Source organism: Notolepis coatsorum (assembly GCF_963971535.1).
Source record: "Notolepis coatsorum genome assembly, chromosome: 10".
In the NCBI taxonomy this organism is placed as follows: domain Eukaryota; kingdom Metazoa; phylum Chordata; class Actinopteri; order Aulopiformes; family Paralepididae; genus Notolepis; species Notolepis coatsorum.
The window spans coordinates 82,453,904-82,476,161 of NC_140174.1; the positions used below are offsets into that span (position 1 = coordinate 82,453,904).

The 22,258-nt window shown below is 46.1% G+C and overlaps 1 protein-coding gene across 1 annotated transcript in view; it reads right to left on the reverse strand.

Annotated features, from left to right (window-relative positions):
• Window positions 1-1,742: 1,742 nt before the first annotated feature.
• The window catches only part of fhad1 (forkhead-associated (FHA) phosphopeptide binding domain 1), a gene marked incomplete at its 3' end in the record, with an annotated part of 78,015 nt that continues 57,499 nt past the window's right edge, over window positions 1,743-22,258 (reverse strand). The window contains exons 22-27 of the mRNA XM_084323077.1: window positions 16,457-16,607; window positions 7,716-7,819; window positions 6,107-6,205; window positions 5,212-5,438; window positions 3,676-3,844; window positions 1,743-1,907 (exon numbers count right to left, since the gene is read on the reverse strand). Of these exons, the coding sequence (XP_084179203.1) occupies window positions 1,743-1,907; window positions 3,676-3,844; window positions 5,212-5,438; window positions 6,107-6,205; window positions 7,716-7,819; window positions 16,457-16,607 (915 nt within the window). The remainder of the gene's footprint in view (window positions 1,908-3,675; window positions 3,845-5,211; window positions 5,439-6,106; window positions 6,206-7,715; window positions 7,820-16,456; window positions 16,608-22,258) is intronic.

Consider the following 22,258-nt stretch of genomic DNA (forward strand, 5'->3'; position numbering starts at 1 on the left):
CGGGGTACATTTGTCGAGCTTTGGCTCCCGCTCAGCTCCTGTTATGCAACCGATGCTGAGCGGAGCCATAATGAAATAGAACGTAAGGTTATGTATATAACCAAGTTCTATGAATTATGGTGACGCTCAGCATCGTGACGCCGCTGCGGCCCTTGATCTTTCATTGTGGTGAAATTTGTTGGGAAGGAGATGAGTGTGTGGCCCCACCCCTGCTTATGTAGGCAGCAGATGGGGGTGTGGTCAGACGGATGTTGGTATGTAAAGGTACATTTTGAAATTTATTCAGTGCATATCCACTGAAGCGAGATATTATGCAACCAATGCTGAGCATCACCATAATTCATAGAACTTGGTTATATACATAACCTTACGTTTTGTATGCAAATTACCTAGACGGGAACGCGCATACATGTTTCAGACTGGTGCCATTCCCGAACGCAGATTATCTCAGCTCAGATAGTTTGAGCCACCACTTTAACTGCCAGAAGACGTGTTACAGCGTCTTTAATATCAATATTTCAAAAATCTGTGATCGGATTCATATTTCCCCTCCGCTGGTCTGAGATCCACCAGGAGGACCCACTGAGCTCTCTGGCGGTTCAGGAGCGCCATCTGGTGGCCGATCGGCGGAATCGCCAAACAGGAAGTGCTGTGGAGGTTGTGCTGGTCGGCCATATTACTTCCGGGCACTCGGTTTGGCTCCGGGCACTCTGGCTCGTCACAATACGTAGCGATCCATTGCCAATAACTCGATAAACAACATGATTTGGACGTATATACCATTATACAACCTGGAAATGGACCGGGTAAATCGACATCCCATAATGGTAAAATTTCTACTCTACGCTGATCGCCCAACGGCGCGAGGAGACTGGGGTGAGTTTTAGCGTGTAGTATTACCGTCTTCGATTCTAACTGCTATGATCAACATTTGACCCACATTAGATGATTGGTATAACGCTGCCCACGGAATTATAAACGGCCCCTCGCCCATCCGGTCAACATCAGATGACGTGTAGTAACTTCTAGAAGTACGTCTAGTTGGAATTTTTTATATCGCGCCGATTGCCATCAAGCTGTATTGCATCATCAATATAATGCATTTGGGGCTATAGATCACGTTCTGGAGAAAGCTGCAGAAAGAGATGAAAACATACTTATACATTAGACCATACTTTAGTATGAATATGTGAATGAAAAAGTTTAACGTTGCTTCACCCTGAACAATACATATAGGACTTTGAATGGGCCCTAATAATGGCAATCTAGCAATATGATTTAAAAAGTTATAGCCCTGCAAAGAAGGGGAACTTATCCATGTTAAATATAGCTGGCAATCCACAGTCATTTTCCGGATTTCTGGCCGGCACCCAAAGTGTTAAGACATATTCCCAGCACGTTGGAGACTCAGAGTGAACTTGTCATTGATTCTGTCTCAGTCGGTTCCAAGATAAGTCTTCCAAGAGAACTCTTTGGAAAATATTCGGGAATGAGACCCATTGTCTGTAAAGCATGTATTACCTCTCATTCTCCTGACCTCCAATTGAATTTGAATCAAATATGAGGGTATTGTCAAAGTGTGACCGTGTGTGCAGGTGTTATCGCAGGTTTTATCACAGGTTTTGTCACAGGTTTTATCACAAGTTTTATCACAGGTTTTGTCACAGGTTTTATCACAAGTTTTATCACAGGTTTTATCATCGGTTTTATTGCAGGTTTTATCACCGGTTTTATCACAGGTTTTAATCACAGGCTTTATCACAGGTTTTATCACAGGTTTTTATCACAGGTTTTATCAAAGGTTTTATTGCAGGTTTTATCACAAGTTTTATCACAGGTTTTATCACCGTTTTTGTTGTTGTTTTTTTGCTGTCTGACTTCATCTGTGTCCTCTCCTGACTAGCAGTCTGTGAAGGAGAAGAAGAAGAAGGAGGAGGAGCTGACAGCAGAACTAGGCTTTTAAAGCACTGAGGTCACACACACACACATACAAAGACACAACGCACCCACAAAATATTGCTGTTAATATCGGACATACACATATCGTCCTCACCCCCCCTACGCCCACCCCGTCCTTCAGATGAGGAACCAAGCAAGTCAACCTTGTAATGTTTTTAATAACCTACATGTATAGTCAACCCGACTCATTTGAAGGGTGAATGTTGTGTTAGATACTATAGTAGCCATAATAGTCTACTACAGCTAAGTAGTAGACTACTATGGTTTCGGTATCATCATAAACCTTTGAGCCACAGAAGGGCTTTTTCTGCCGTTATCTAGGTATATGTGGTAGGTATATGCTGTGGTAGGTATATATATGGTAGGCATTCACTGTATTAGAGCCTTATTAACTAATTATTGACATAAACAAGCTCACATTTACAGACCTGAAAGACCCACATTTACTGTTACATATATGTTGCATTTAAAAAAAAAAAATTGTGGTTCCATATCTACTTTCCTGTTCCTGACACTGCCTCTTTCCCAAGAAGAGATGACAGACTACAGTCTCTTCCCAAGGCACCTTGGCTGTAATTACACACAGTGAATTAGATAGATAGATAGATGAGACTGAGCCAGCCTTCTTGACCAGCTTATCCAGCCGCCTGGCATCCCTGGCCGTGGTATTACCACCCCAACAGACAGCGGCGTAGAGGAGCACACTTGACACCACTGCCTGATAGAACATGAACAACATTTCCCCACACACATTAAAAGACATGAGCCTCCTAAGGAAGAACAGCCGGCTCTGTCCTTTCTTGTAGAGCGCTTCCACGTTTGCAGCCCAGGCCAGCTTATCGTCTAGGTGCACGCCTAAATATTTGTATGTCTGCACCGTCGCAATGTTGTTTCCCCGTATGCTGACTGGTTGCAGAGGTGGTTTCGACCTGCGGAAATCCAGTACCATCTCCTTGGTCTTTTTTGCGTTCAGGAGAAGGCCGTTCCGTTCGCTCCAGTTGCTGAAGGCTCCCACCTGGTCCCTGTACTCTCCCTCCTGTCCCTTCCTCACACTACCGTCACTAAAACACTTAGCTTTTATCTGCTGCTACAAGCTTTAGCTTTGATTTCAGAGGACACCGCCCCAGGCGGATCACTAAAATACTACACAGTGTATAAGCTACTGCTCAGCAACCTGCCACTGTAGGCGTTAGTTATGCAACACTGGGAGGGAAGAAAAGTGACAGTAATATTTGAGTTGAGGTGCTAATGTGTGGCTTGAGGCAACATGTCATACTTCACCAAAACTATTAGCTATTACTAGCTGGGTCTGGTGAGTTACCATATCCATGTAACAAATCAATCGCCTTTTGGGATGAGCGAGTTGTTGTCCCTGCCTAACGTGCATGTATTTTGGTGTGGGAGGAAACAGAGTACCCGGAGGAAACCCACGCAAACACAGGGAGAAGATGCAGAAAATACAGAAAGGACATCCAGAAAGGGTTTGAGTCAAGCTTGTATCTCACTTCCCACCCCCACGACCAGCATGAAGTTCTGCGAAAGATGTATTATGTGTTAGGAAGTTAACGCCCCCCTCCGGGTAACAATCCCCACCATATTCACATCATCTGAATTCAACTCTATTGACTCTGCAAACTCACAGCAGGAGGTGTGAATCAACCCCCCCCCTCTTGAGGTAAATGGGTTCCTTCCACCCTCTACTTCCTCCTGCTGTACCTTGTGAATCCTCCCTGCAGGATAAGGGCCCGTCTGCTGATCTGTCTGTCTCTGGGCGCTCTGCTCCAGGGCCTGGCGGAGCAGGGAGGTCTCCTGGGCCTGCCTCTCCACCTCTGCACTCAGACCCTGCAGCCTGGCCTGCAGCTGCAGCCCCTCCGCCTGGCTCTCCCTGGGGGCAGAGGGGAGGATGGAGATGGATGAATGGATGGAAGGTAGGGAGGGATGAAGCAGGACGATTGGAGACGAAGGGTGGAGGAGGATGGAGGGAGGTGAGGAAAGGATGATGGAGGGGTGGTGGTAGTGGGGGGGGGGGGGGTTGAAAGAGGAGCGATGGAGGGAGGATGGGGATGGAAGGAGGATAAAAATAGGGTGGGGAGGAAATGGGGGGTCGTTAGACTGAACACAGAGACAGCTGATACCCTTCCCTGGAGTTTCTCTGAACCTCCTCATAACTCAGAATGTAGGGCTCTGTTTCATTAGTCATCGTGCCCTCATTGACTTCCCCTCAGGGGGAATCCCCACTGCTATCTTAAGTGCCGTTCCATTCATCTGAAAAACTCAAGTGAACATTGTTCATCAACTCTTCAAGGGAGCAATTTACACTCATAATTTCATACAAGTGTAAGTAAACAAACAAATCAATATAATTACAGATAATCGCATAGCGGTGATATTTTACAACGCGTGGCTCTGTGTAATTACTTCACCGTAGCCACGTAGAGCTTGTTCCTTTTCAACCCCCCCACCCCCCCCCCCCCATACCCTGCACCCCTGCCCCCCCCCCTCATACCCTGCACCCCTGCTCTGCAAGAGGCCCCTTGCTACGTATTATCAAGTGCCAAGAGGAAGTGAAAAAGGGAAGGCAAGGACTAATGGAACTGTTTTACTCCAAGGTTTACAAACATTACAGATCCATAAAAAACCTTTTATAGCCTCAAAAGGACAACATCTCATGTCATCAGTTATCAGTCCTTGCATTAAACCAGCCGGATAGCTTTCTACTGAACGCACAAAAAGGACATTTATATCTATCTTCTTGTCTGACTCTGGAGAAGATGGCAAGCACATGTCCCTTAATGTTGCTGTGGCTCAGACAATAAACATCAGAGTGAAACAAATATCTTCAGTCTAATAAACTACTAATGAACAAAGTCAGCAGTGTGGCAACAGTGTTTCACCAAACTGCAGCTGGGAATCATTCCTTTAATGAGTTACTGTATGTCAATCAACAAATCTACTCGGTTGTGTCTTGGAAACAAGTGTTTGTAATCAGCAGTAGCCACTAGCGATATGCGACTGGTGATCCTGTCAATTCCACTAGTCACATTGGCACATAGCCAACTGGTGTTGAAACCTAGGCTACATGTATCCATTATGAACTATGAATAGTTTCATGCCCAACCCTCCACCATGCTACGTGTTTTAGGTTAAAAAATTTAGGAGGATTTAGGATTTTAAGACCCAAAGATCAAAAGTGGCGTCTTACACAAAATCCAAGCAATATAAACACATCCTACATTTCACACCCTCCTTTACCTCAGAGAGCTGATCTCCCGGCTCTGCTCCTGTACCAGAGTGTCTCTGCGCTGGCCGTGGCTCTGGTGGAGGGATAGCCGTGTACAGAGCAGCTCCAGGTCCCTATGGCGAAGGCTGCCCAGCCTCGCCCTCTCCTCCTGGGGCAGGTGTTGCAGGGACTCCAGGCCCTCCAGCTGGCCCTCGCTCAACTCCAGGGTCTCACACAGCACACGCGCCAGGTCCAGGTACTGGCGAGAAGGGTGGATGTACAGTATGTGGCAAGGGAGAGAGTGAGTGAGAAGAGATTCATCAAGTTGCCCAAAGGTTGATATGTAGAGCAAGGCACCGACACTGCCACAGTTAGGGGTTATATTCCTACTGGGGCAACCCAAGGTTATCATGTATGTACACTACAGTACTGATGTTACTGTAACTAAGGTACTCAATAGAGATGCATAGAGTGTGTACCTTTGAAGTATCCTGATCTTCTTCTACAACGCTTGAAGGGGAAATTGACTGTTCTCATGTGTAAACCGCCACCTAGAGGCCCAGATTTACTCCCCCATCGTGTAAACTGTAAAGAGTTCAGTGTTCTAACCACCGTTGAATCTCAAATGAGGTAGAAAACAGGTAGAAATTTGGTAGCTGTGGGAATGCACTGACTACTGTGTAAACAGGAACTACCCCCTCTGGTTATAATCTCTTTGAGGTAGCTACTCTCTCTCATGTGTTGCATTGTGTTATGTTGCTTTGTGTTTGTGTCATTTTGTATTAATGTTATGTTGTGTGTTTGTGTTGTGTTGAGTTTGGAGCAACAGGACAAGAATGTCTCCTGTCTCCCAGATGGAAACGTGATGTGATGTTCTGACGTTAACCGCCTGCCCACAGGCCTGTCTGGGAGTATTTCTGTCCTCACCGTCCTCTCGCTGAGGTCCAGAGCGTCAGAGAGCTCCAGCATGGCCGTGCGCTCCAAGCTCTCCTCCTCCACCCGTCCAGGAAGCCCAGACCAGCCATTCTACAACGTTATTAAGCATCGTCACATTCTACAACGTAATTAAGCACCGTCACATTCTACAACATCATTAAGCATCGTCACATTCTACAACGTAATTAAGCACTGTCACATTCTACAACATCATTAAGCATCGTCACATTCTACAACGTAATTAAGCACTGTCACATTCTACAGCATCATTAAGCACCATCACATTCTACAACGTCATTAAGCACTGTCACATTCTACAGCATCATTAAGCACCATCACATTCTACAACGTCATTAAGCACTGTCACATTCTACAGCATCATTAAGCACCATCACATTCTACAACGTCATTAAGCATCGTCACATTCTACAGCATCATTAAGCATCGTCACATTCTACAGCATCATTAAGCACTGTGACATTCTAATAATACTAATAGACCGGTTCAACATAAACATTCTAAATGGAACCAAGTTTACTTCCTGTTGCAGTGTTCGCTAATATAAATAACTGACAGGTAAAGGAAACATGGGTCCAAGCTGTTCCCTAGCAACGCAATTCCAGTGAAACCGTCTATAACTGACTAGGACCAACATTTCCTTTTTATACAAAGAAGAATTTTCCCAAACACTTTATAGCACTGATCAATACCAAATACAATGGTTTCTTCTGTCTTTGTTGTACTATTTGATATTATACATTTCTATTGTTATACTCAATAAATATGTGGGCTTCACGATACCATCCGTTACACATGTAAACGCCATATCCAGTTTACAATAACGAGGGTATCTTATATCCCAGCCATCAGAAACCTGCATGTGATCATTTACAATAACCAGGGTATGTTATATCCCAGAAACCTGCATGTGATCGCTGGGTATGAGGTGTTTCAGTTGCGATAATAAGCAATGTAAATAAATACCACATGCTGTTTACTATTGTCGTGTTGTGTGGTCTGTGTAAGTTCTATATTCTTTTCTATTCCTCTTTCCAAGGAACACAACCTGAGCATGACATAAGAGCAAAATCGTCATGTGAATATGGTAAATTAATGTATATGGTGGTCATTGGTGGATAATAACGAGTGGGATATGAAGATACTACCAATGAAAATCTTAAAGGGAGAGTTCTGAATTTTGAAACCTTATTTGAAAGTCCTACTCAGCAGAATCCATGCTGTTCCTCAAACTAGTCAATGGGATCAGGCTCCTGTCTGTACGAGCTTACTGAAGACAACTAAAAACTACTCCACAGAGCACACAAAGTGCAGTGATTTCAGTTGTCTTCAGTCAGCTTGTACAGACAGGAGCCTGATCCCATTGACTTTGCATTGGTTTGTGGCTAACTAGCCGGATTTAGTATGAGGAACAGCGTGGACTGTGCAGAGAAAGGAATCCACCAATCAACATCATTGCTGGTAAGTAAGAAGTACTGCTAGCGTTCCTGAACTATCCCTTTAACCAGGGTACAAGCGAGTATCTGGAATGCTGTATGCATGTAATCACAGTCAGTATGGCATTGGCGGCTGAGTGACGTACAGAGGATGTGACGGAGCCCTTGGTCACTGCAGATCTCTGGCCGCTGAGTTTGCTCCTCTCACTATTAGTTAGTCTCTTTGGCGCCGCCAGCTGGCTGACATGCTCTGAGGGAAACACACAATCAGTAAGAAAGTCATCGTGGTGGGAGATATATACAGACCAGGCTGCAGAAACAAATTAGTGGGGGGGCATAACATTTTCTCGGGGGGGCACAATGGTTTTTCAACACAGGTTCCCTTTTATACGTTTCAGCTGGGACAACGGCGCTGTGGCTTGCTTGGCGCTGCCCATGGTGCTGAACTAAACAGCAGAGAAGCAATTGAAAAATCGAATTTCTCTCTATCTTAAGAACATTCACTTATACAAAAACAGACTGAACGGATATATATAACAGACCTGCTGGGGCAGCGGACTGAGAGCAGGGGACACAAACAGGCTGGATAAGATGGTCAGGAAGGCGGGGGGCGGAGCCAGGCATTCATGGAGTAGGACGTGTTTCACGAGAGCTCCCTTCTATCGTGCAAAAATACACTTTTCTCCCCATTAGTCTTTATTTTATTTTTATTTGTTATTGGTTTTCTTGTTGAGTCGTCGAGTATCAACTACTTTTGTCGACTTTTTTCAACTTTTTGCGGTGTTAATGGAGACCCGAGCCATGAGCACGCCAGCCGGCAGACTGTCACCGAATCTGTCCTCGCCTTCGCCCGGAATCAGTGAAATAAGTGAAGCTGTTCTCTCGGTCATGACCAAACTCCATGCAGATTTTGAGGTACGCTTCGCTGAAACACAAAGAAAAGCACAGGCGGAATTTTTTGATACCCTTCATCGGGCAATGACAGAGGAAATTAGATTGGCGGTCGACCCGTTGAGAGAGAAGATGGAGTCGCTACACGCTGCCTCCACGGTTAATGCTAACGAACTAGCCTCGCTAACGACAGAGGCCTCACAACAGGGCGAGAGGCTGGCGTGTCTGGAGAGCTCCCTGCTGGCTAGGCAGGCTGACGTTGCCAAACTACAGTCGGTAATTGTGGAAATGCAGTCCCGGGAGAGACGTTACAACATCAGGATCGTTGGTGTCCCGGAGGGCAGTGAGGGAGGTCGTCTCTCGGAGACCATGCCGGAGTTGTTGCAGAAAATACTGGGGGAGAATGTCCTCCCCAGCCCACCCATGTGCGAGTCGGCCTACAGAGTGGGCAAGACCAGTCCTGGAGTGAACAAGGAGCCGAGGCCCATCATTGTTAAGCTAAACAGGCTACAACAGAGGGAGCTCATCATGCGGTCGGCCCGTGCCAGGAGGGGTGAACTCGGTCTCGGCAATCACAAAGTGGCCATTTTCGAAGACTTTACGCCGGAGGTCAAGCACAGAGAGGCGAATACAAAGTGGTCATGGCCAGGCTATGGAAATTGGGCCTGAGGCCTACGCTATTCTCCCCCGCGAGATTATCTGTGCTGTGTAAGGGCGATGATCGTCGATCATTTTGGTCGTTGGCTAAAGCGGAGGAATATCTCGGGGGGATAGCCGAGACCGTAGCTTGATAACTGTGTCGGGTGAGTGACGTGGCGATGTGGGCCTAAATACATTGATATGGCGGACTACTCACAAATGTTTATTGTCATGACCAAACAGGCTAACTGGCCATTGCCGATGCAAACTAACGGGGCATCCCAATGACTTCTGTTACTTGCTAATGCTGACCTCATGGTCGTACGTGTGTGTCGCCTCTATGAAAGCTAGCGAACTAGCTAGACAATGTACATAACAGATACTAGCGTGCTGCCTGGATTCATCACTAGCTTACGCGCTAGCCTCGGGCTAACTAGCATGCTATGTCTATCGCCCGCACCGAGTCATTCGGGACCCGTTAATGTTTACGTATTTTGGCTGTTGTTGCTGTTTAAGTGGCATATGTTTGCACAATTTAACTGTGATTGGGTCCTGCCCTAACTAGCTTCTGGTATGCTTTATTTTTTTAAATTTTCTTTTATCCATTTGTGCTATAGCATTGCGACGTTGATACGCAGATTCAGAAGTAGTTGGTTACAGGGATGGCGTTGAGTTATTATATAATAATAGCTAATTTTTCCCTTATAGTTGGCTCATATTAGGGCCAAGGCTCACGTTTGTTTTCGCTAGTAACACCTTCGGTTGATCTGTTTTGTTGTGTTTCTAGGTCTTGTTTTCCTTGTCTAGACGGGGTTTGGCTGTTTTTGAGCCTTAGGCTCCGGTCGTTGAAGGTCGGTTATGTATATATATGTAATATATAATAACAGGTTGTGTCAGGTATAGCTTATTACTACCCCCGGGTTAATGAAGGTGTTTACTTCTATTATTATATAGGATTATGTCATTCCAGCCTTTGTGCCTGACCAGAGGGACTGTGAAATGCTTGCACCTTGACCAATAACCCTTTTTTCTTTTTCTTTTTATTGTTGCTGTTTAAATGACATCTGTTTGCACAATTTAACTGTGATCGGGTCCTGCCTTAGACTATCTTCTGGTATGCTTTAATTTTTTTAATGTTCTTTTATCCATTTGTGCTATAGCATTGCGACGTTGATACGCAGATTCGGAAGTAGTTGGTTACAGGGATGATGTTGAGTTATTATATAATAATAGCTAATTTTTCCCTTATAGTTGGCTCATGTTAGGGCCAAGGCTCACGTTTGTTTTCGACCAATAACTTTATTTAATTTTTATTTAAATTTTTTTATTGGACTAGTGGGGGGTTTAATCAGGGGTTTATCTAGAGAGGGGGTCGGAGTGGAGAGCGTCTTATTGGATCCATGATTCCAGTGGGAAACGATAGGAAGATGACCATCCTTAGTGGATGGAGCATAGGGAGGGGATTGGAGAGTGGGTATAGGAGGGTTAATATTAGGATGGGTGGGTTAGGGTATAGAGTAGAAGTAGGGGGGGTTGTAACTGGGGTGGTATTTTTCTGTGTTTTCTGTACTGTTGTCCTATATGTGTGTAATTGTTCCTCCTCTGAACTCTTGGGATTGACCGTCTGGGCCCGCCTGGATCAGCGCCTCTGTCCTCAGCCTGGCTGCACTGGTATGTTCTCCACGCATTTAGACAAATTCGACCATGGCTAAATTGAATATTTTAATTTGGAACGCAGGGGGTCTTAACGCCCCACACAAGCGTGCCAGTGTCCTTTGGTTATTGAAGAGAAGAAATATTGACATTGCTCTCCTTAGTGAGACGCATCTATTGGTGGGTGATGTGTCAAGGCTAGCAAATCGACAATATCACGTTATCTCCTCATCCTCAGCCGACAATAAGACAAAAGGAGTCATCATAGTTACAAGACCTAACCTTGATATCAAAGTCCTGGATGTGTGGTCGGACACGGAGGGAAGGATTACTATAGCAAAAGTTGAGTTTTCTCATAGGAAGATGGCAATAATAGCATTGTATGCCCCTAACACATTTGATTCAGCGTTCTATAATACAATCACGAAGAATATGTTGGAACTTACTGGATACGCTCTCATTGTGGGGGGCGATTTTAATGCGTGCTGGAATGCGGAGATGGATAGGTCCGGGTCCTCTGAAACAAGCGACCAAAAACAGTCCTCTAAGGCCCTCAGGATGTGGGCCCAGGACACGGGGCTCGCAGACCTCTGGCGCATATCCAATCCCACCCTCAAGGATTACTCTCACCTGTCAGCCAGACACAAAACCTTCTCTCGAATAGACTATGCATTCGCGTCCCCTAATATGTTTGATAGTTTCGACATCTCATTGGTTCCCCTAGCTCTCTCGGACCACAAGGGGATTTTCCTTATGGCAACCTTTGGCAGGCTCTCCACGAGAGCTCCCAGGTGGCGTTTTAACTCAACCTTATTAAAGAACGATGATTTCTGTACTGAGTTCAGGAGTAAACTAGTTGAATTCTTGCAGATCAATGTCGGCACGGTCGAAGACTCTAGGGTCCTGTGGAACGCATTGAAGGGATTTATCAGGGGTCATGTCACACTTTTCGCCTCCAATTTGCGTAAATCCCGGTCAAAAAAACTAGAAGGACTGGAAACATTATACGCGGACCTATACGCATCTTTGCAAACTAACTATAATGAACAACTAAACACACAACGTAAGATAGTAAAGAAAGAAATAAACTCCATACTTAAACAACAGTCTGAGTTCTTGATACATAGGACAAGGCAAAATTACTACTTTCACGGTTCCAGGCCTAGCCATCTGTTGGCAATGAAAATACGCTCGAATTATCATTTCTCGGATATCCCTTCGATCAAGACGCGACAGGGAACAGTCACTACTGATTCGAAAAAGATCAACGACACTTTTAAAGAGTTTTACTCACAGTTATATAGCTCAGAGGTTAATTTCGATAACTCTAAATTTGAATCGTTCATTGGCGGGCTTGAGATACCCCACATTTCTGAGGAAGAAGCTAAGGAACTGGGGAAACCGATCACTCTTATGGAACTTAGGGAGTCGATTGCTGAAATGCAAAGGGGTAAGGCACCAGGCTGGGATGGGATTCCACCCGAGGTATATTTAGCTTTCTGGGACCAACTGGGTCCATTGATGCTCGATATGATCAATTACGCTATCGAACAAGGGGAGTTCTCAAGAGATGTCAACATGGCATTGATTTCTTTACTTCTCAAGAAGGATAAAGATCCCAATGATTGTGGTAGCTATAGGCCCTTGAGTCTTCTCGGGGCCGATCTAAAAGTGTTTGCCAAGGTGCTGGCCCGCCGCCTGCAGAGGTTTATGACGGTGTTGGTACACTGCGATCAAACTGGTTTTATCCCGGGGCGCCTGGCTGCAGATAATCTTAGGAGGCTGTTGCATGTAGTCGATAACAGTAAAGACAATACAGCTCCGTCCACAGTTCTGTCCTTGGATGCCATGAAGGCGTTTGACAGACTAGAATGGTCATACCTGTGGAAGGTACTTGAGGTTATGGGTCTTGGAAAGAATTGTATTCATATGATTAAAGTCCTGTATGCCTTGCCGTCGGCAATGATACTGACAGGCAAAAACTGTTCCACACTTTTTCCAGTCTCCAGATCTTCTAGACAGGGTTGTCCTCTGAGCCCAGGACTATTCGCGCTTTCCCTCGAACCATTGGCCCAATTTATTAGGCAATCGGAGGACATCGTCCCCATAATAGTCAATAATACACCACACAAAATTGCTCTCTATGCAGATGACCTACTGATTTTTATGGATGACCCCTCCCAGTCGGCCACAAAATTACTGGGAATAATCGATGACTTTGGTAAATTGTCAGGCTTTAAGATTAACTGGAACAAATCAGCCTGCCTACCTCTTAATGAGCTGGCCAAGGCGGTGCGACTACCAGCTGATATCCCCATAGTGGAACATTTTAAATACTTAGGCATAGAGATATTCCCCACGCTAAGTCAAACTACTAAGTACAACTTCACGGGTACTTATGATAAAATACGCCAGGATCTAGACAGATGGTCGTCCCTTTCTAACTCCTTACAAGCCCGGGCTTCCATAATCAAAATGAACGTCCTGCCTAGGATAAATTTTGTTAGCTCAATGCTCCCCCTGCCCCCTCCAATAGACCACTGGCGCAAGGTACAATCGATGGTATCTAAGTTTATCTGGAATAACAAACGCCCGAGAATCAAAAGAGCTACTACTCAACGTAGAAAACAAGATGGGGGCCTCGCAATCCCTGATTTTAAGCTTTATTTCTGGTCCTTTTCACTGAGACCTCTGATGTGCTGGCTAGACCCTGTAGATGCTGTATCTTGGGGCTCCTTAGAAGCGGCGGCGGTCTCACCGCTAAGATTGCAGGATGTAGTGTACTCCACTGTCCCTATTTCGAAATGCCGACTGAGGTATGGACCGATCATAACTCACGTGATCCAAACATGGCGTAATGTACAGAAGTCGTGTGCGGTTAAATGCCCATGGCACCTGGACTCTCCAATTTTTAATAACCAGCAACTACTTGTTGGGCACAAGCCGGTTAGTATTCCTCAATGGCAAAGGAGGGGAGTTCATACTCTGGAGGATATTTATGATAAGAACGGCCTTCGTGCGTTTCAGGACTTAAAAGAATTTTATGATCTTCCCGGCGAGTCCTTCTTTCTTTACCTTCAACTAAGGTCAGCGCTGAGGGCGCATGGCGTGCCGTGGGCTCAAGCTTTGCAACCACACCCCTTCCTCAGGCTCATAGTGGACAGGACGACCTCCAGAGGGTTTGTCTCAGACTTTTATACGCTCTTAATTCAATCGAGTTTGACTGGGATGATGTTTGGGCAAATGTGGCATTGTCTTCCCGCAACCCCAATCACCAGCAAATAAATTTTTATTATATTCATAGGACCTATCTTACACCTAGGAAGCTATTTGCTATGGGACTGGTAACCGACTCTCGGTGCACTTTGTGCTCTCAAAGGGCCACTGGCACTTATATGCATATGTATTGGGATTGCCCACCAGTGGCCCGCTTCTGGAGGTCAATAACGGACAAACTTTCAGATCTGTGTGGCTTAACTATCCCATTCACAGCTGTTACGCTACTCCTGAACGATATAACAACACTATGGTGCTGTGGTTCGCAGCAGCTGAGAAGGTCAGGACCGCCGCGTGCGGCTGAGCGGGGTTGGGGTGCTTGTTCGGGGGAGTCCGGCGGTCTCGTGGGAGGGGGAGGAGGAAATGTCTTGTCTGTCTTGTCTTTTGTGTTGTCCTTTTGACTTTAACTGGGGATTTTATTAGGGGGGAGCTATTTAGCTATTTCTTCACTATTTGGACACTTTTACACGGTTCCTGTGAGTCTATGGAACACCTCTGTAGGTTTTTGTTTTTCAAGAAGGTTCATTGTTTTGTTTTTCTAGTCGTGTACTCAAAAGCGGCGTTTTTCTACCTCAGGACCTTAGGCCGTTTTGAGGCTGGGCTCCAACCACTGTGTGACCCGGTGGCATCTGCCACATTGTTATGCAGCTAGGATATCTCTGACATCACTGATATGCACATTTTGTGATGACTCAGCTCGGTGAGGGTGAATGTTGAATTGGAAGAATGGGCCTTTTTGAGAATTAGAGATATACGTTTTATTAATATAGGGCCACACGGCCGGGAAACAGTGCTGAATACTGGGAAAGGCCATTTATTAGATAGTACCCCTTAAAATTTTAAAAGGTTGTACTCTGTTTTCTTTTTTGTCTTTATAATTTGTTATTTCTGTATTATTATTGTTTCTGTTATTTCCCTGTGAAGTTCTGTGTATTGTTATTGTGATTATTGTGTTGTCTTGTTTTCATGTAAATAATAATAAAAAAAAATGATAAAAAAAAAAAAAAGATGGTCAGGAAGGCCAGTAGCGTGGTTGGGGTGAAGCTGGACTCTAGCAAAGGTGGCGGAGAGGAGGAACCTTGCTAAGCTCCAGGCCATCAGGGAAAATCCCTCCCACCCACTATACACAGACTTGGCTGACAGGAGGAGCATGTTATAGGCTCACACTACCTAAATGCAGCACTGAACAGCACAGGAAGTCCTTCATTCCGACAGCCATCAGACTATACAATGCATCACTGTGCCTCACTGCATCACTGAGCACAGAGTGACAGTTACCATCTTCCTGGACTCTTACTTTTTAAACAGCACTGTGCAATATTACACCTACTGTAGACTTCAGTATATTTTTACTTCATTTATTTACTGTATCTTTTATTCTATTTCATTTTATTCTATTCTTAGGCCATTTGTTTTGTTATTCTTATTCGTGACTTGTTCTGTCTAAATGTTTAATGTTGAGTGATTTGCAGTGTCAAATTTCCCTCAGGATAATACATTTCTATTCTATTCTATATCTTTGAAAAGTCTCCATTTATTCAACACTTCTGAATTCACTGAAACTGAACTGAACTGACAAAAATAAGGTGCATAAAAAAGCAAACAAAATTCCTCCACAGGCTACTCACCATCATTAGTAGAGCGGCAAGCGGCGTTTGGGGACAGAGTGAAATCTTAAAACACTGCCCCTCCACTCATTCCTGAACTTTTTTGTTAAGTCCTTCTCAAATGCCAACTGAATTAAATTGGCCTTGCGTCGATGAAGCATACTAAGGCGATGTTCTGTAAAGACGTTCTTGAGGGTAGAAAAACGAATTCTCACAGAGTGCCGTGCTAGCTTCAGTAGTGTTGTTGTTGACATCAGTGCCCACTAGGGCTGTCCCCGACTAAGGATTTGGATAGTCGACTTTGATTGACAAAAAAATAAAAAAAAATAAAAAATTTACCAGGGTGGGCACAGCTGACTCAGTGGGCGGGCCCGGCCCCCTAATGCCCGCCCATGGCGCCGGGTCTGGATATATACAGTATATTCACAAGCACACTGAGCAGGAAGTTAACTTCAATTTATGAAGAGAATGCAAGAATTCATCCGATGCATATTACATTTGTGGAAATCAAACCGGATCGATATGTGAACTTTGCAATGGAAATGAATGTGTTAAATTAATGTAGAAGTATAATTATGTGAAGTAAATGACTTGATTTTAATTTTAAAGATTTTAATTGTTTATATTCAATTACAGCTGACTATCAGCAGTGTCACATCTGCATATTTATTATTTTCTTTAAATCAAACAAATCAATTGAATTGACTCAAATCAAATGACAATTATATGGTATGAATATACATTATAAATCTCAATCAAATCATTGGAATTAATCGTTATATCCCTAATAATCAAGAGACGATTACTGTCAATCTTCTTACTGAGAGTTGACGTTTGCTCCAGGGTTCTGATGCGGGACCTCATCTCCGCCAGCGCCTCCCTCTGGTGCAGGATGACCTCATCATGGCGGTGACCCTTGCACTTTGACCCCTGCTTGGTCAGCTCCCTGGAAGCAGTGTCGGGAGCTGGTTTCTGGGGGGAGGAAAGAGGAGGGTAGTGTCTAGATCCCATACCCTGAAAGGAGGGGAATTGTCTTTTTTTGGGGGGGCCAGCTGCAAAGCTATAACCTTAACCTTAACCTTACCACTACCAAAAAAGAGAAAAAAGAAAAATACAAATGCCCTTCCCGGCAATGGGATCTAGACACTACCAAAGAGGAGGTTACACGCTGATAACAAACGAAGGGTTATGTATATAACCCAGTTCTGTGAGTTATGGTGCGCTCAGCACCTGTCTGCATATATCTCGCTTCAGCGTATATACACTGAATAAAAAATTCCACCATGTACCTTTACATGCCAGCATTCATCTGGCCACACCCCCATCCGCTTACCTACATAGCCATAGCCCGACGAATGTACCCCGCTGAGGCCCCCCACAACCATCAGACCGGGGAGGACCGAGCCCCCCCGACCCTCCCTAATGGAGGATACCCCCCCTATTGGAGGTTCACGGGAGGGCGACGGATCCGACCGTGCGAAGAGGCACTCAAGCAACTCAACGCACAGGGTGAGCAGACTGTGGCTTGACCCCACGACTACACACACGCACAACCCGCATGCCACCCAGGACCGAACGGAAGGAACAACCTCGTTACTGCCCCCAGAAATCACGGGGTCAAGAGCAAACCCAACCCCGTGGCAAGGCCGTAGCAGCGGAGCGCGAAGGAAGACCCAGACCCACTGAAGGGACTGGATCCCCTGGAAAACGGGGGCCCGGAGAGGTCAATGACGCCAGGCATCAAGACCCCACCAGGTGGTCACTTAGTGACACCGCCCCCCACATCGCCAGCGTATTCGGATAAGGCCCCTCCAAGAGCGGGCCCTTTCCCCCCAATAGCACACCGCCTGGCACACTGACCCTGCAGAACAGGCAGTCAGCATGGCCGTAAGCACACAAAAAAGCTTAACCAACGGAAGCAGGCAGCGCACCGGGGAAACCAGGCAACAGGCTGTAACCTGAGCCTGGAGCACTGCGGACGAGACAGGCGCCAAAGGAGTCAGCTGAAAACAGCCCCCCCGGCGGAAGGGGCGTATGCTGGCGTTGTTGCATGACAAAGCCTCCATTAAAAAAAAAACACCCAGAGGGGTCGAGGCAGAGAAGGCTGACATGATTGGCAGACGTCATGAACGTGCAGGGGCACACCCAACCGGGTAACCCGGGAGTTGACACTGCTCCAACACACCAGGGAATCAACCACCCTCTTGGTACCGACGGTGGTTGTTCCTATAACCCCTCAAGAAAAAACTCCAAAACACACCTGCGGGCATACACTGGCTATACCGCAGTACAAGTGTTTCAGTTTTCAAAAAAGGGTTATCCCAGGCCTACGGTATCAACGAAACTTTACTTCGGACCGGGCCCGGAGGCACGGGAAGCACAGGGTTACCAGAGGAGGTCCAAGACCACCCCAACAGCCCCCTCTTCGCCACGCGTGAGAGAGGAGCGAAAAGAATGGAGAACCAGCCCTAAGCACACCGCACTTGGTATTCCCAGGTGGTCTCCCAACCAAGTACTAACCAGGACCGAACCTGCGTAGCGTCCGAGATCAGACGAGATCGGGCGTGCACAGGTTGGCATGGCCGTAAGCCATTACGATAGTGCAGAGTACAATATGTACCCAACAAAGGGTCTCCATAACGCCTAACCCTGTGACACCCGGACCGACCCGGCATTTTTCCCCCCGAAAAAAGCACAAGTCCCTCAGGGTACCAGAACAGCAGATCTGCATCCCCGGCGGACAACGGGTTAACTGACCTGGACCAGCGTGACCAGACCAGTCCCGTGTCCTAACCACGCCGACATGCCCACTCCAGAAGAGGGGGTAGGTATGCGTGTCGATCTAAAACATGAAAAGAGGGCGCCACCCAGACGGTCCCATTTGGACCGTGCTCAGTGGCCCACCCCAAGGGCGTGAGACCCCTCTACCTATGTTCAGATCTATTCCGTTAACATCCCCCAGATATGAACGAGAATTCATCGAGACAACCTAGTAAACTGGCGCTCGGAAGAGACAAAACTCCATCCCAGTTGCCCTATAAAAACGCTGTTTTAACAAGCAACCAAGGCGCACTTAGCCCCTGTGTGATTCTTTAACAGAAACACACCGAGCCAGCACTATGTATGCGTCGAGACCCAAACACATCAATGGATAGTCTAGCAAGACACCAAACATTGTTCCTCCAAGTCGCCTGGGAGAACGACACGGAGCCGTCGTGCTTCATGTACCTTCCTCTTTTTATTCAAAAAAGAAAGAACACAGACTGACATGAATCCCTCGTGACGCAGCTGAGGGTAATTTTTTTTTACATTTTTACATCCCACCACCCTCCCATACGGAGGAGACGGAAATCCCCAGAGAGACTTCCCACACGAGCTGTATAGATTGAAAAGAATATATTGCAACATTGAGCTATGTAAAATTTGGGTTAGGGCTCTCCGAGGAGGAGGCACTGAACCAATACACACTCAATAATCGAATTGAATCGAATACACACACAATAGAGCAGGACTCCTTTTTGAAGTTCTACTCACCTTGACAATCTGAGGAGGAGGCTCTGAACTCTGAGGAGGCTCCCTCACAGGGAAGGAGAGTCCTAACTCACAGAAGGCCCGAGTAGGAGCTTTGTGAGGAGGAGCTCTGACAACTCCCTGAAACAGATCCATCATATGGACCTGAACAACTCACGGAAGTCTTACCAACAGAGACGCGCACAGTGACGTACTCTATGGCGGGGGGATTTCTGCGGTGCACACGCCCAATCTTCCAAACCCCCCCCCCCTTCTTACCCTGTAACGTGCCGAACAGCAACGTGACAGGAACCTTGAAGGACAGGAGGTTTTAACCCCTGCCCATCAAAAAGGGGAGGAAAGGATTACCAGTGCACCCCTTTACGACCCCACACCCGTTGATACGATGTAATGACAAAAAAGAGCATGACACAGTCACAGTCAGCTACATGAAGTGTCTAACAGCTTCACACAGCTCATGTGCTAACCTGCTATCTGATTTTTACCAAGGAAAAAACACAGAATAGAGAGGGCCCCCTTAAGAGCCCCGGTACCAGACTTACACATGTGCTTCTGTGGCCAAACCTAACCCAGTTGTAGATCACAAGACACACACAACCCTTTATCACAACAAAAAATGGCAAGTACACTCTTGCTACAGAGGAACGCCGTTTTTCATAACGAGAGAATACAGAATCCTCGATTATGTATCGGCCACAGGCCTTGCTAAGCACACACGATAAGCGACCAAACAATCTTTTCTTTAGGAAAATATAGTTTCTCAAGCGGTTAGCACAACCCCAGCAATTAAGCTGAGGGTTACATCATATCCCACAACACAGTGACACAATATATTGTAAACAACATGTCTGAAAGGAGGGTGGGGAAGCCCCAGGGAAACCGGGGGGATCACCCCTCCTACCTTACCCTTGATACGGCCAAGTTGAACAGGTAACCCTATTAATATGTGAACACACTGTTCATTGTCATTACAGGCTGAGAAAAGAATTCATTCTTCACTCATATGTCACTAAGCATAGCTTTATAGGTTAATTAACCCCCTTAGTTGTGAGTTCACGGTACCTGAACACACATGATGTTCTCAACACAACTAACCATATCATTTTTACACATGTAAAACAACAACCCGATTTGTATGGAGAGAGAAGCTATACCAGTGACAAGACAATTCACACACAACACGCGTCGTATCCTAAATGTATTGCAGCAACACCCGTTTTGGAAAACATCGTTATTACAAAACATTTAGAAGGGAAGGAAGAAGAAGTGTTTAAGGTCCGGTCGGGACCTTTCCTACCCTGAGCGCAGGCCAAGCGAACTGCAATCTGGCTAACAGGGCACCGACGTTGAACACAGCATTCCTGTGTTGACGACGAGGGCAGCGTCGCTGCGCCACCCAGCCGCTACGGTTCTCCATGTTGACGCAGTCCTCGCTGGCAGGGCTCCCGGTGTAGGTTCGACTAACATCCTCTGTCAAAGATGACGTCGTAGTCAGAGTGTTTTAAGGCATGTTATAGTCATAGCAATGTTCAACAGTGTAGCATCAAGCTAACAGCCGCTCTCGACTGATGGCACCAAGTTAACGTTTCCTAGCCTAGTGACACAACGGGCTAGCGCCGTAGCTAACAGCTGACTGGCTAACAGGTAGGCCACAACTAGCACGCAAGCTAAGCAGCTATCACCTGAACTGTACAAAACAACATAACAAGCCACACTTCAGACAGGCCGCCGTCTGAAACCCTCCTCATCCTTTAAGAGAGAAGAGAAAAAGAGATGTCAACACAGTTTACAACGGTGATTTTACCAGACATCCGGCGGAGCCAGCACAAGTCCCATCTGGGCTGCAGCCGACTTGAACATGGATCTTCCGATAACGAACATCCATGCCCACATTTCCTCGTTAGGGTATACTCTCATTTGTATATGAAAGATGGGGCCTGCACGGGACAGAGAAGTATCCGCTCGTCCAGAGAATCCTGGGATCACCAGTTCCTGGTCGCGGCCCACTAGTTGACTATAATGGGCTTCAGACCAAGATCCCCCGCCGTCGCCTAAGAGGCTGAACAGAGGACCCTAATCTGGGGCCGGCTTTCGTAAAAATGGTCAGCTAGCCCCCATAGCACTAACAGACAAGTGGTGCTCGCAAGCAAACATTACTCACCCAGGCTTAAAAACCAACCAGTCCCTCACAACAGACTTCCACAGTCCAGCTGCATAGCAGGAGGGTCAAACCCATCCAGCCGCAGCAAAGGAGGACTGCAGTTTGGGGAGTATATTAGCGACACAAGCCCCTAATACGAAAAAACCGATGGAGGTTTAGAATGATCATCATCTTCCAGACACTCCAGTGACGAAGACAATATCGCCGTATTTTCTCGAAAATAGTGAGAGAGAAAATAAAGATATGATGTCAACGTATCTCCTTGTTCTTCCTTTCCTCAGACTAAATATTTTTCTCCACGTCAAGTGGGCATGTGAGCAGGCACTTCTTTGTGGATGAAATTTGAGAAGGAGATGAGTGTGTGGCCCCACCCCTGCTTATGTAGGTAAGCGGATGGGGGTGTGGCCAGATGAATGCTGACATGTAAAGGTACATGGTGGCATTTTTTATTCAGTGTATATACGCTGAAGCGAGATATATGCAGACAGGTGCTGAGCAAGCCATAACGCTACAGAACTATCATTACACCTGGGTGAAACAGAGTCCATTCTCTTTGGTTCAAAAAACAAACTCAGCAAGACCGACAGCTTCTCAGTTACAGTGGGTGACAATACTGTCACAAGGAAAGATGAAATTACATACCTGGGTTCCATCCTAGAGGCAAATCTTTCCTGTGACAAAATGGCATCCAATGTAATAAAAAAAGTCAACCAACAAACTAGATTCTTGTGCCGGATCTCCTCTCTGGTAAACAAGAATACCCTGAAGACTCTGGCAGGAGCACTCATTCAAGGGTACTACGACTATGCTTGCACGACTATGCTTGGTACCAAAGCACCTCAAAGGCGCTAAAAACTAAATTACAAACATCACAAAACAAACTGGTCAGACTACTACTTGACCTTACTCCTAGAACCCACCTCACCCCTGC